This window comes from Schistocerca cancellata, chromosome 10 (assembly GCF_023864275.1).
Source record: "Schistocerca cancellata isolate TAMUIC-IGC-003103 chromosome 10, iqSchCanc2.1, whole genome shotgun sequence".
NCBI classification, from domain to species: Eukaryota; Metazoa; Arthropoda; class Insecta; order Orthoptera; family Acrididae; genus Schistocerca; species Schistocerca cancellata.
In genome coordinates, this window is record NC_064635.1 from 113947444 (window position 1) to 113962096 (window position 14653).

The 14653-nt window shown below is 42.5% G+C and overlaps 1 protein-coding gene across 4 annotated transcripts in view; it reads left to right on the forward strand.

Moving 5' to 3' along the window:
• LOC126106467 (ankyrin repeat and protein kinase domain-containing protein 1-like) overlaps positions 1–14653 on the forward strand; it is a 206086-nt gene that overhangs the window by 109731 nt on the left and 81702 nt on the right. For all 4 annotated transcript variants that reach the window (XM_049912752.1, XM_049912751.1, XM_049912753.1 and 1 more), the window contains exon 6: positions 4627–4791. In XM_049912752.1, the coding sequence (XP_049768709.1) occupies positions 4627–4791 (165 nt within the window). The remainder of the gene's footprint in view (positions 1–4626; positions 4792–14653) is intronic.

The window sequence follows — 14653 nt, forward strand, 5'->3', positions numbered from 1 at the left end:
TTCATAACAGATTAAAACTGTCTGCTGGGCTGGGACTCAAACCCAGGACCTTTGCTTTTGTGGGCAACTGATCTACACCTGAGATATCCAAGAATGACTCATGTCCTGTCATCATGTCTTTACTTCTACTCGTACCTAATTTCCTACCTTCTAAACTTAACAGAAGTTCTCCTGTGAAACTTATAGGGCTAGTACTCCTGGAAGAAAGAATAGTGAGGAGACATGGCTCAGCCACAGCCTCAGGGATGTTTCCAGAATGAATTTTTCAGTCTGCATCGGAGTGTGCACTGATATAAGACTTCCTGGCACATTGAAACTTTGTGTCTGACCAGGACTCGAGCTGGGGACCTTTGCCTTTCAATCTCCTGTGTCTGCATCAGCAAACCCAGTCCTCACACCTCTGCCCATACCACCATTAAGGCTGTCAAATATTGCCACACACCCAAGTGAACTCGAGGTCATCATGTATAACTGGGGGACCAAAAAAGTTTAAAGTAGTTACTGGACAAGAGCATCCCTTGTGGCATTGCAGTGAGCTCCGACTACGGCAGCTAATGATGTTACACCTCTGATAACAACCTTGTCAGAGGCCGACTTACAACCAGAGATTGTCATCACAGCCATGTTTTCTTCCCAACTTGCACAGTTCCTCAATGCTGCCAGCCAAAATTCCATACGCTAACTGTCAGAACTCTTCACCTCAGCCCCTGACAAGGAATAAGTATAATTTCCACTCTTGCTGTAATCCCAACATGCTGAGACCACCACACTTGGGTAGGCTGGGGGATGGCTGTGGCTGTCAAACTGATATCCCCAGTTATGGTAGTTCCATTTCTGCTGGACAGACAAGTCCCTGAGGCCCTGCACTCACCACCAAATGTCACAGATACGTTGGCAGGGGTGCACACCTCCCCTGCCTCCTGAGCTGTCGGTCCCTGTTCCACCCCAGTTGCTATCATTCTTAGAGGTCAGATAATAGGGGCAGATATCTAATATCCCACCAGCCCAGCATCATGAAGATGAACTCATAGAGTAGTGGTCACATGATATGAATGGTTCACAGTTCCACCTTCAGTGGCTGCAAGACAAGGGGTGGCAACAAACACGGCATGTGAGGACAGTCGGCACAGCAGGCAGTTAATCCATAATTATTAGTGATCCCTGTGCATTGTCACTGTGGAATACAACTATTTCCTCACAACTTGAACTTTGATTTGAAACTTTGTTGGAATGTGTGTTGTTGCGTAATATCTATCCACCTTGCATTCATTGGTACCAATTTGGGTTCACATTTCTTGCTGTCATAATGTTCCCTCTGTATGGAATTTTTAGCAACTGAGTTAGTGTCAGTTTCAGTTCCCACACGGTACACTGCAGTGACCTGCTCTGTTAGACTCAGGTTGTGGCAGTTAGCTATGTGTACACAAACTGTCTATATGTAGTAAAACCCCCTTTTACACTTTTCAGCAGACTGACCCAAAAATGTGTAAAATGCAGGAAAGTGTAAAATACAGGGAAGTGGAGGAAACACAACAAGTGAAAATGAATAAATTAGTCTTACTGTCATTCTCTTTATATTGTTCTAGATATAATAGAGGGAAACATTCCACGTGGGAAAAATATATGTAAAAAGAAAGATGATGAGACTTACCAAACAAAAGTGCTGGCAGGTCGATAGACACACAAACAAACACAAACATACACACAAAATTCTAGCTTTTGCAACCAACGGTTGCCTCGTCAGGAAAGAGGGAAGGAGAGGGAAAGACAAAAGGATATGGGTTTTAAGGGAGAGGGTAAGGAGTCATTCCAATCCCGGGAGCAGAAAGACTTACCTTAGGAGGAAAAAAAGGACAGGTATAAACTCGCACACACACACACATATCCATCCGCATATACACAGACACAAGCAGACATTTGTAAAGGCGGGATTGGAATGACTCATTACCCTCTCCCTTAAAACCCATATCCTTTTGTCTTTCCCTCTCCTTCCCTCTTTCCTGACGAGGCAACCGTTGGTTGCGAAAGCTAGAATTTTGTGTGTATGTTTGTGTTTGTTTGTGTGTCTATCGACCTGCCAGCGCTTTTGTTTGGTAAGTCTCATCATCTTTCTTTTTACATATATCTTTATATTGTTCAAAATATGAAGTTAAAACAATTTAAATTTCACATATTTTAAAAATCTAAAATAATTAATTGATTTTGTTTCTTTGTAATGGCAGTTAGCTGTACTTGTCACTCCAAAGTATACAAAGCATCTATCACAAAGACAGTACCTGAGTGCTGACACACACGCAGGTTTCCCTCTTTGTTCAGATCATGTCCAAAGGTGTAAATAACACACAGAAGAAAGCCTTTCATGAAACCACATTAAAAAGATATTTGTGTTTTAATGTGAACCTTATTGTTTATAATCACTAGAAAATTATTGTAAAGAAAACTTGGTTAAAACACTAAAGTTGGCAGTCTTTGTAAACAGAGAACAATAGGTACGAAATCTACAGCTTGTTGCTGACAAGGGGGTCATTCAGTTCAGGGACATACTGGATGAGAAAGAGGGTGAAAATTGTCATCATGGTACGGAACATTTTGAGGAGGAATGTTTACATCTTGACATCAGGTTGTACCAATCTATGATTGCGTGTCTAGTATTAATTACCATATTCCACATAGAAGTAAAGATGATTTGTGCAAATCCATTACAGAAATGGCCATCTGCAAAAGCAGTGTTTATTTGTATAAGGGATTGTAAAACTGAATTAACAGTGTTGTAATACAATGCAGAGAACAGGAAAAAGATTAATACAAGAGACACTATCATTAGATCATGATTATTATTAAGGCAGTGATCCAGCATACTTTCCCACCCTACCAAACACTGTCAACCTATAATACTGGCGGCCATGACCCAACACACTGACAATGAAAATCTTGTTTACCACACTAGTGCTATATTACGCAGTCAATAACTTAGTGTATAGTCTGTTGGCTTTGAGCAGGAATATGATGCTCTTCTTGCAGAAATCTGTATGAAAATCAATGTTAAAGGCCGTGTTAATGTCAAAGACAGCTTAAAATGGAGAAAATGTTGTAGCCCAGATTATTAATGATGGGAAAGCATTATATTGAGAGAATAGGACTACTGTCGGGACCAACATGAAAAGCAGGAAAACGTAAAATGTGGGAACAGAAAAGCAGTGTTTTATTGTTTATCACATGACAAGCTTTAGTACAGTTAAGTGCCCCCATCTCCCTCCGTCCCAAGTTGTTAGGTGAAAAAAAGACTATGATGAACAATCTCCACAGTAATTATGTTTGGCAAAGCAATATAGTGTTGAAATCAGTCATCAGTTTGCCACTTTTCTCACATTTCATAGTGAATGCTTTGGATCAAGGTAGTCAGGTAGATGCAGTATTTCTTGATTTCTGAAAAGCATTTGATTCAGTGCCACACCTACACTTACTATCAAAAGTACCATCATATGGGGTATCAAGTGAAGTTTGTGACTGGATTGAGGACTTTTTGGTAGGGAGGATGCAGCATGTTATCTTGGATGGAGAGTCATCATCATATCCAGAAGTAACTTCAGGTCTGCCCCAGAGAAGTGTGTTGGGACCCTAGCTGTTAATATTGCATATCAATGACCTTGCAGATAATATCAATAGTAATCTCAAACTTTTTGTAGATGATGCAGTTATATAATGAAGTACTATCTGAAAGATGCTGCATAAGTGTTCAGTAAGATCTTCATAAGATTTCAAAGTGGCATCAAGATTGGCAGCTTTCTTTTAATGTTCAGAAATGTAAAATTATGCACTTCACAAAATGAAGAAACATAGTATCCTGTAACTATAATGTTAGTGGGTCACTGTTTGAATCAGCCAACTCATACAAATACCTGGGTGTAACACTTTGTAGGGATATGAAATTGAATGATCACATAGGTTCAGTTGTGGATAAAGCACATGATGGACTTCAGTTTATTGGTAGAATGGGCAGGTGCAATCAGTCTACAAAGCAGATTGCTTACAAATTGTTTGTGCAACCCATTGTAGACTATAGCTCAAGTGTGTGTGACCCATACCAAATAGGGCTAAAAGGGTTATTGAAGGTATACAGAGAAGGGCAGCACGAATAGTCATGGGCTTGTTTGATCCGTGGGAGAGTGGCATGGAGATACTGAAGGAAATGAACTGGAAGACTGTTGAAGATAGATGTAAACTATCCTGAGAAAGTCTATTAGCAAAGTTTCTAGAACTGGCTTTAAGTGATGACTCTAGGAATATATTACAACCTGCTATATATAGCTCACATAGGGATTGTGAGTATAAGATTAGAATAATTACCGCACACACAGAGACAGTCAAACAATCATTCTTCCCAAGCTCCATACGTGGTTGGAATGGGAAGAAACCCTAATAACTGGTACAATGGGACATACCCTCTGCCATGCACTTCATGATGATTTGTGGAGTATAGATGTAGAAGTAGATTTTGAACTTTAAAGTCATACTTATTCTGTACAAATGTAGACATTTGTGTGATAGTTTTTTTATGGATGCTTACCATTTTAATAATTGTGTACACTTTACAAAATATTTCATAAATATTCATTTTGTGTTCAGTCAATTCGGAGAGTCCTTAGGAGACACAGCACTGATGTTGGCTGTTCGAGGAGGCTGTTTAAAAACAGTTGAAGTCCTTCTTGAGATGGGTGCTGATGCCAACATTGTGAGGGAAGACACTCAACAAACAGCACTGCACCTTGCTGCACGGCGTGGTGACCCAAGGTGATATCTCTCTCTCTCTCTCTCTCTCTCTCTCTCTCTCTCTCTCTCTCACACACACACACACACACACACACACACACACACATGTCCTTTTCCCATAAGGATACAAAAGACCAGAACTGGACATCTTTGTGAGAAAATAATGTGCAAGATGTGAGTTTTGGAAAATATATTTGAAAAATCATTTGCATTGGATTGAGGACAAGGGAGTCTCCTGAGAAGATTGTGTGCATGTAGATGTAGATTCATGGATTGAGCTATGGTGAAGGGAAAAGGCGGGAAGGGGAGGAGACCAAATGGAAGTTACTATTGTGTCCCTTCCTATGCAGGACTACCTGTTTTTATGTGACATAATCTTTGTGACAATTTCAGTATTGATTATCTCCCATCACAACTCGGTACTTCAATTATACACTGAGCTACTACCTACACGTCTTCATTTGTGGATATTTCATCCAAGACAGTCCCGATCATGTTATTAACTAAATATCAGGCTGGAATAAAATGCAGCACTTTTGTTGCAGACAAAAAATCTTTGGATCTTACATAATGTTGTTATGTTGATTGTCAGGTGATAGTAATCTTACACACACACACACACACACACACACACACACACACACACACAGTGATTCAGCTGCCCCTGCTGCTGCCATTTTATGCAACCTGCAATGTTACAGCTGGCCTTCATAAACTACATGTGAGATTTTCATATTCTGTTGCTCATTCATCGCAAACTATTAGTTGAAAAAAAATAAGCAGGCCCTTTTCGTGGTAAATTTAATGTAGTTCAAGAGAAACATGCAAAAGCGACCTTCAAATGCAACCCCATAACCACACTCGGACCCCATCAGTCAGGATTTCTAGTGTGTTGGCACTCTCTCCTACCACTGTACAAATATTTGTGACTGTGCAATTTATTTGTCATATTTGACCTTATTTTGGTCTTCATTGTCTGGCCTTATTATGCTACCAGCTTAATGAAGCCCATACAGATTGTAAAATTGGTGTTTGTGTAAATTTTGTGAATTTTAGCAGCATAAAATAAACAATTACAATGTTGTATTCCTCAGGTCTTCTACTGTGAAACTACTCTGCTTGTAGAGGTTACGTTAGGATTGAGTTGTCAATGTAATTAGTTTTTAACATATCATTTACAAAAGTTGTTTCTCATTCATTACCCTCACAGACACATAACGAAGTAGCCGACTGTGCTGGTGGCATAATAGCCCAATCAATAGCAAACAAAAAGGATCGAATATTGAGAATAGTTCACATAATCAGGAAATTTCTGTACCGTGGTACAAGGGAGTGCCATGAGCAACATACTAGACGTCCTGACTGGTGAGGGATAAGTATGACGATGGAGGTCACTTATGTATGTTTCCCTTGAATAATTAAAAAACTGTGGCCTCTAGTGAAAATGTATCCCAGTACAAAAACTACATTAAATTTACTGCAAAAAGGTGTGGCTCATTTTTTCTCTAGTGCTAGCAGTTTGTGTGTAGCAAGCGAGACAGTATGAAAATCTCACATGTCATTATGAAGGCCAGCAATAATATTGCAGGGTGCATAAAACTACAATGATAGGGGCAGTTGAATCGTCCTCTGTGTGTATGCTTGCATTTCCATTTATGTGTAATGTTCAATATATCTTTTGCATATATGTTTCAGCTCAATTATGAACAGTGGTGTGAAGTGTTTCACATGCAACATTTTTAACTTGTTTTTATGATATTATATGTTACATTTTAAAGCATTTTTCTATCAGCAGCTAGTTTATATACAGAGTGTTTAAAAAAGAATGACCTGAATTCAAAACTCCATATTTATTGACAAAAAACATACTACAAACAGGGGATGAATTTCAAAATACTCTCAAAATCTTAAAGTTTTAGTTGTGCTATTACAAATCCTCTGTGTGTCCGCCAGCAGCAGCATGGTGGTGGTGGTGGTGGTTAGTGTTTAACGTCCCGTCGACAACGAGGTCATTAGAGACGGAGCACAAGCTCGGGTTAGGGAAGGATTGGGAAGGATATCAGCCGTGCCCTTTCAAAGGAACCATCCCGGCATTTGGCTGAAACAATTTAGGGAAATCACGGAAAACCTAAATCAGGATGGCCGGAGACGGGATTGAACCGTCGTCCTCCCGAATGCGAGTCCACTGTGCTAACCACTGCGCCACCTCGCTCGGTAGCAGCAGCATGAACAACATCTAGATGATAGCTAAATTCCTCATAAGTTTACACAATCTATCTGCTTTTACAAAAGTTATGGTGGCTGTTATTCTGTACTTGACTTCTTCTGTGTGATGAAGTAAAGTGGAGATGAACACACTTTTCTTCAGATATCCCCATGAAAAGATCATATGGGGTCATGTGTGGCGATCTTGGAGACCAGGAATGGAGGACAGTGTTTCAGGATACGACGTGCCTTATCCAGCATTGAGGCACTGTGTCATTGAGAAATTGGCATACGTTTTTGTGCCAGTCTCTTGGAGATCCATCCTCTTGGAAAATGAAGTCATCAGAGGCCCCCAGAAGCTGAGGAAAAAGCCAATCTGTAGCATTTGAAGATAACTCATTCCAGTCACTGTGTTTTTCTGTGCGAGGTTGACCTGGTTGCTTACCTTTGCACAAGCACCCTTTCTCTTCAAATTGTGATATCAACAACAAATGCTTTTGGATGAATGCAGATCAATGCCAAAAAGTTGACAAAGAGCATGCTGGATTGAAATCACTGGCTCATTTTTTGCAAATTGCAGCACACAAAACACCTTCTATTGAGTGGACACCATCTTACCTCTGACTGACTGCAACTGAGAAGAGGCATTGACTGACATCTAACAGTGATTTTTCTGAAGCTCAGGCCACACCCATTCAAACAACACAAATTTCCTTTCTGGGATGTCCCACATTTCATAATTGTTACCATCCAATATCAGACCACCCTTTTTGAAACACCTCGTATACATATTTACACGTATTTGTTTGACATTACTCAATTTTAGTAATTTAAAACCTTCAAAATTATTTTAATTTTGTCATTTCACAAAGTGCGTAAAATATTCTAAGACTAGAAATAGTATTGTAAAATCTCTGCTTCTTCTTCTTATTTATCTTTCTCTCTCCATCAGCAGACCTTGCAGTCCATTGTAATGTCCAGTGATGTTAATTCCAAATCTGTAGACAACATCTGATATGTGGTCTGTCACCGTATCTCCTTCTCCTTGAACTGTAATGAGTCATTGTTTAATTCTTTTGTTATACTTACAAGGAAAACTTTCTGAACACAGATCAAGCATGAAAACAGAAAGAAGGTGCACTGAACTATGAAAAACAAGCAAAATAGGAACAGTGAATGTTCCAAGCTTACGAAGTGCAGTATTGAACGCGGATGAAAGGCTGAGGCATCGTGGTTAAGTGGTTGTGGTGTTTGACTGCAAAGCGGATGAACCGTATTATGAGAGAAGGTGAGATACCACATAGATGTCTCACAGAAATGAAAACAGCAAACAAACAGGTGTGAACCATGTTACAACAAAGGAATTAAAAGAGTCAGAACTTCCAAAATGGGACGCAACTTCAAAAACGTTAAAGATACATGTTTTGATAGAGCACAAAGAAACTGTGTGATTGTGAAACTGCTGCATTCATTTGTTGCACCTTATGTGACAAACTACACTCCTGGAAATGGAAATAAGAACACATTGACACCGGTGTGTCAGACCCACCATACTTGCTCCGGACACTGCGAGAGGGCTGTACAAGCAATGATCACACGCACGGCACAGCGGACACACCAGGAACAGCGGTGTTGGCCGTCGAATGGCGCTAGCTGCGCAGCATTTGTGCACCGCCGCCGTCAGTGTCAGCCAGTTTGCCGTGGCATACGGAGCTCCATCGCAGTCTTTAACACTGGTAGCATGCCGCGACAGCGTGGACGTGAACCGTATGTGCAGTTGACGGACTTTGAGCGAGGGCGTATAGTGGGCATGCGGGAGGCCGGGTGGACGTACCGCCGAATTGCTCAACACGTGGGGCGTGAGGTCTCCACAGTACATCGATGTTGTCGCCAGTGGTCGGCGGAAGGTGCACGTGCCCGTCGACCTGGGACCGGACCGCAGCGACGCACGGATGCACGCTAAGACCGTAGGATCCAACGCAGTGCCGTAGGGGACCGCACCGCCACTTCCCAGCAAATTAGGGACACTGTTGCTCCTGGGGTATCGGCGAGGACCATTCGCAACCGTCTCCATGAAGCTGGGCTACGGTCCCGCACACCGTTAGGCCGTCTTCCGCTCACGCCCCAACATCGTGCAGCCCGCCTCCAGTGGTGTTGCGACAGGCGTGAATGGAGGGACGAATGGAGACGTGTCGTCTTCAGCGATGAGAGTCGCTTCTGCCTTGGTGCCAATGATGGCCGTATGCGTGTTTGGCGCCGTGCAGGTGAGCGCCACAATCAGGACTGCATGCGACCGAAGCACACAGGGCCAACACCCGGCATCACGGTGTGGGGAGCGATCTCCTACACTGGCCGTACACCACTGGTGATCGTCGAGGGGACACTGAATAGTGCACGGTACATCCAAACCGTCATCGAACCCATCGTTCTACCATTCCTAGACCGGCAAGGGAACTTGCTGTTCCAACAGGACAATGCACGTCCGCATGTATCCCGTGCCACCCAACGTGCTCTAGAAGGTGTAAGTCAACTACCCTGGCCAGCAAGATCTCCGGATCTGTCCCCCATTGAGCATGTTTGGGACTGGATGAAGCGTCGTCTCACGCGGTCTGCACGTCCAGCACGAACGCTGGTCCAACTGAGGCGCCAGGTGGAAATGGCATGGCAAGCCGTTCCACAGGACTACATCCAGCATCTCTACGATCGTCTCCATGAGAGAATAGCAGCCTGCATTGCTGCGAAAGGTGGATATACACTGTACTAGTGCCGACATTGTGCATGCTCTGTTGCCTGTGTCTATGTGCCTGTGGTTCTGTCAGTGTGATCATGTGATGTATCTGACCCCAGGAATGTGTCAATAAAGTTTCCCCTTCCTGGGACAATGAATTCACGGTGTTCTTATTTCAATTTCCAGGAGTGTATTATGTTTTCATCATTTCCTTGTGAGTGATCACATTGACATTCATATGAATGCCAAAATTGACCAAGGAGGCATATCTCACTCACTTACCAGGTGAACAAATTAGATGTGTCAGCAAGCGATTCCTGTCATATGATGCATGTACTGTCACTAATGCCATGGATGACACACCAGACGTGTTTTCTGGTGCAGGATTTGGTCGACTTGTCGGCTTGTCATCAAAAGTTTGCGGTTACCATTCAAAAGCTATGTCCTTTTGGCTGCTATTAGAGTAGTAGTTTGGAACCATCTGTTATTATAGATCCATTCCTTACACCTCGCTGTTGCAAACAGATATTATACCATGACACAGACAGAAATTTGAATATAGGTTTGAACACGACTTGCCCACTTGACAGTCCAACACTGTGATGACTTGACAACATTACCATTGTTTTCTCAGGTGGCTCTATATTGCTCTTCTTGTTGTTGGACCATTCACTGGTTCTATTTTGCTTTTTATTTCACAGTTCAGTACACACTCTTCCTGTTTTTATGTTTGATCTCTGTTCAGTTTGTGATGTCCACTGGGCCCTTTTACCACTAAATGTGAAAGGGTTGCTATGGGCAGTTTCCTTTGTTAGAGCTGACGTGAATGACCTTATTTCTGCAGATTGGATTCAGCTTTTTATGCTTCTGTTATATTACTTATTTCATTCTGCCATAAAGAAGCTCTTGAACCCTTTCTTAGAAGTGTTAGTATTGTATATTTACACTAATCACCCAGAACATTATGACCACTGATGTTCTGTCAATGTAAACCCGACCAGGCAATAGCACCATCACCTGGCGAGGAATGACTGTTAGTCAGACAAACACGTGGTGCATGTAGTGTCAGTGAGCGTGCTGTCCGTGTGTAGAGTGGGGAAGGCATGTGATCTACCTGAGTTTGACCGAGAGCAGTTTGTGATGGCTCGGAGGCTCAGCACAAGTATTTCAGAAGTTTCACGACTGCTTGTCAGGTGTTTGAGGAGTGCTGTGGTGAGTGTTTTCAATATGTGGCAAACCGAGGCGAAACCCCGTCCAGACATCATGGGGTTGGGCAGCCACCCCTCATTGCAGATGTCGGATATCGCAGACTGGGCAGACTGGTAAAACATGACAGGTGGCAAACTGTGACAGAACTAACATCAGACTTTAATGATGGGCCGAGTACAAGAGTGTGTGAACACACAGTGCACCAAACACTTCTAACGATGGGCCTCCGCACCCTATGTCTCGAGCAAGTGCCAACATTAACACCATAACATTGGCAACTATGACTGAAATGGGCACATGACCATTGGCACTTGACAATGGTGCAGTTGCAGAGAGTTGCATAGTCTGATGAATCCCGATACCTTCTTCATCGTGCTGATGAGAAGGTACAAATCTGTTGTCTTTCAGGGGAACAGCTCCTTGACACCTGTACTGTGGGATGGAGACTAGCTGGCAGCAGCTCCAATATGCTCTGGGGAACATTCATGTGGGCATCCATGGGTCCAGTGGAGCTCGTGCAAGATACCATGACAGCCAAGGATTATTGTACAGTGATAGCAGACCACATATACCCCTTCATGATGATCATGTTTCCCAATGGCAGTGGCATTTTTCAACAAGACAATACACCATATCACAAGGCTAAGAGTGTGAGGGAGTAGTTTGAGGAACACACTGATGAGTTCCAGTTGAAAGGCTGGCCCCGAAACTCACAAGATCTGTACCCGATCGAACACATCTGGGATGTGATCGAATGTGGCGTCAGAGCTTATCGCTCCCCTCTCCAGATTGTATGGGAATTGGAAGACTTGTGTGTGCAGATGTGGTACCAACTCTCTCCAGTAACCTACCAAGGTCTCATTGCTTCCATGCCACGATCCATCGCTACTGTTACCCATGCCAAAGATGGACATACCGGCCATTGGATAGATGCTCATAACATTCTGGCTAGTCAATGTATTTCCCACAGTTCCTGCAATGGTTTCCACATATATTGTTAAAAGTTTTCACATTATTGTCAGCAAATGCTACTTTAAGGACAGAAGATTAGTCCCAGTCTTCAAGAAGGGTCGTCGAGCAGATGCGCAAAACTATAGACCTATATCTCTGACGTCGATCTGTTGTAGAATTTTAGAACATGTTTTTTGCTCGCGTATCATGTTGTTTTTGGAAACCCAGAATCTACTCTGTAGGAATCAACATGGATTCCGGAAACAGCGATCGTGTGAGACCCAACTCGCTTTATTTGCTCATGAGACCCAGAAAATATTAGATACAGGCTCCCAGGTAGATGCTATTTTCCTTGACTTCCGGAAGGCGTTCGATACAGTTCCGCACTGTCGCCTGATAAACAAAGTAAGAGCCTACGGAATATCAGACCAGCTGTGTGGCTGGATTGAAGAGTTTTTAACAAACAGAACACAGCATGTTGTTATCAATGGGGAGGCGTCTACAGACGTTAAAGTAACGTCTGGCGTGCCACAGAGGAGTGTTATGGGACCATTGCTTTTCACAATATATATAATTGACCTAGTAGATAGTGTCTGAAGTTCCATGTGGCTTTTTGCGGATGATGCTGTAGTATACAGAGAAGTTGCAGCATTAGAAAATTGTAGCAAAATGCAGGAAGATCTGCAGCGGATAGGCACTTGGTGCAGGCAGTGGCAACTGATCCTTAACATAGACAAATGTAATGTATTGCGAACACATAGAAAGAAGGATCCTTTATTGTATGATTATATGATAGCGGAACAAACACTGGTAGCAGTTACTTCTGTAAAATGTCTGGGAGTATGCGTGCGGAACAATTTGAAGTGGAATGATCATATAAAATTGATTGTTGGTTAGGCGGGTGCCAGGTTGAGATTCATTGGGAGAGTCCTTAGAAAATGTAGTCCATCAACAAAGGAGGTGGCTTACAAAACACTCGTTCGACCTATACTTGAGTATTGCTCATCAGTGTGGGATCCGTACCAGATCAGATTGACGGAGGAGATAGAGAAGATCCAAAGAAGCGTGGCGTGTTTCGTCACAGGGTTATTTGGTAACCGTGATAGCATTATGGAGATGTTTAGCAAACTCAAGTGGCAGACTCTGCAAGAGAGGCATTCTGCATCGCGGTGTAGCTTGCTCGCCAGGTTTTGAGAGGGTGCGTTTCTGGATGAGGTATCGAATATATTGCTTCCCCTTACTTATACCTCCCGAGGAGATCACAAATGTAAAATTAGAGAGATTGGAGCGCATATGGAGGCTTTCAGACAGTCGTTCGTCCCGCGAACCATACGCGACTGGAACAGAAAAGGGAGGTAATGACCGTGGCACGTAAAGTGCCTTCTGCCACACACCGTTGGGTGGCTTGCGGAGTATAAATGTAGATGTAGATTAAACATACTTTTCTATGATCCAGGTCATCATGGATGGAATCCATTTCTTGGACGAATGATACTTACACCCCAGAAACTTGAATTGATTAATTGATCAAGTAATACAACTATCATTACATAAAAAGTTCTTTGTGATGCTCTCTCTAAGTTGGTAAAACATCAAATACACTTTTATTGGATATCATTACTTCCTTGGACAGGGATGGCCTTTCACAAAGTAATAGATACATGTGCACAAACAGTTAAAGATGTTTCATCTGTACTTAGATATTGCACCTCACTCAAAGTATAAAATGCCCATTCATTTTGTCTAGAACTGGTAATAAGGTTCCTTTTTATAATGTTTGAAAAGAAATTATTTAATCTGTTAATGGTGTTTCTTTCATGAATACATAGCACTTTCAGCAAGCATTTCAACACAGATATGTTCTGGATATGTAGCGACAATTGCAGCTGTGTGCCAGACCAGGACAAGGACCCAGATTTCCTGCTTTTTGTGAACAGTCTCTTTAAATACTTGGCTTCCTGAGCATGCCTCCAGGCCTTCATTCTCTGTGATGTTTATACCTATTATTTCTAAATGCTATTACCAACAGTTCTCCCGTGTGGCATGTGGAAATAGTAACACCAAGAGAATACAGTCTGTGGAGGATGGTGCCTTACAATGCAACAAGGCTATATATAAAATGATCTGTTTGTAATCACCATTATAAACAATTTCAGTAAGTCAATATTATTCTACTATACCCACAATATCACTTCAGTATTATGAAAAGGATAGATTGCTATAATCTGTAAAGATGACACATTGAGTTGCAGACAGGTACGATTAAAAGTCCGTTGCATATTAGCTTTCGGCCAAAGCCTTCTCCAGAAAATAGATACACACACATGTCCACACAAGCAAGTGCATCTCATTCTTGCATGACTCCTACCTCTCGCCACTCTGTCCAGACTGCAACAGAAACGCGTTGAATGGGAGCAGCAATCTGGAGCATGGCAGGGAAGTGGAAGGGGATAGGGAAGGGGTAACAGGATACGGATAGTGAAAGAGGAATCAGTGCTGCCTCACTGAATGTGCATGGATTGGAGGTGGCAGGAAAAGACTGACTCATGCAGTGTTGGGATTCTGTGGGGGAGGGAGAGGAGGATGAAAAATAGGCAGAGGAAAGGAGAGAATAGGGAAGAGGAAAAGACCGGTGGATGCACCAGAGAGGAACACACAATGAGGGTGAGGGGAGGTGATTTGTGAGGAGGTGACATGACATAGGGGTGGGAATTGTTGGATTGAGGATGTGGGGACATTAGGTTGAGGCTAGGATGATTTCATGAGCAGAGAATGCATTATAAGGATAGC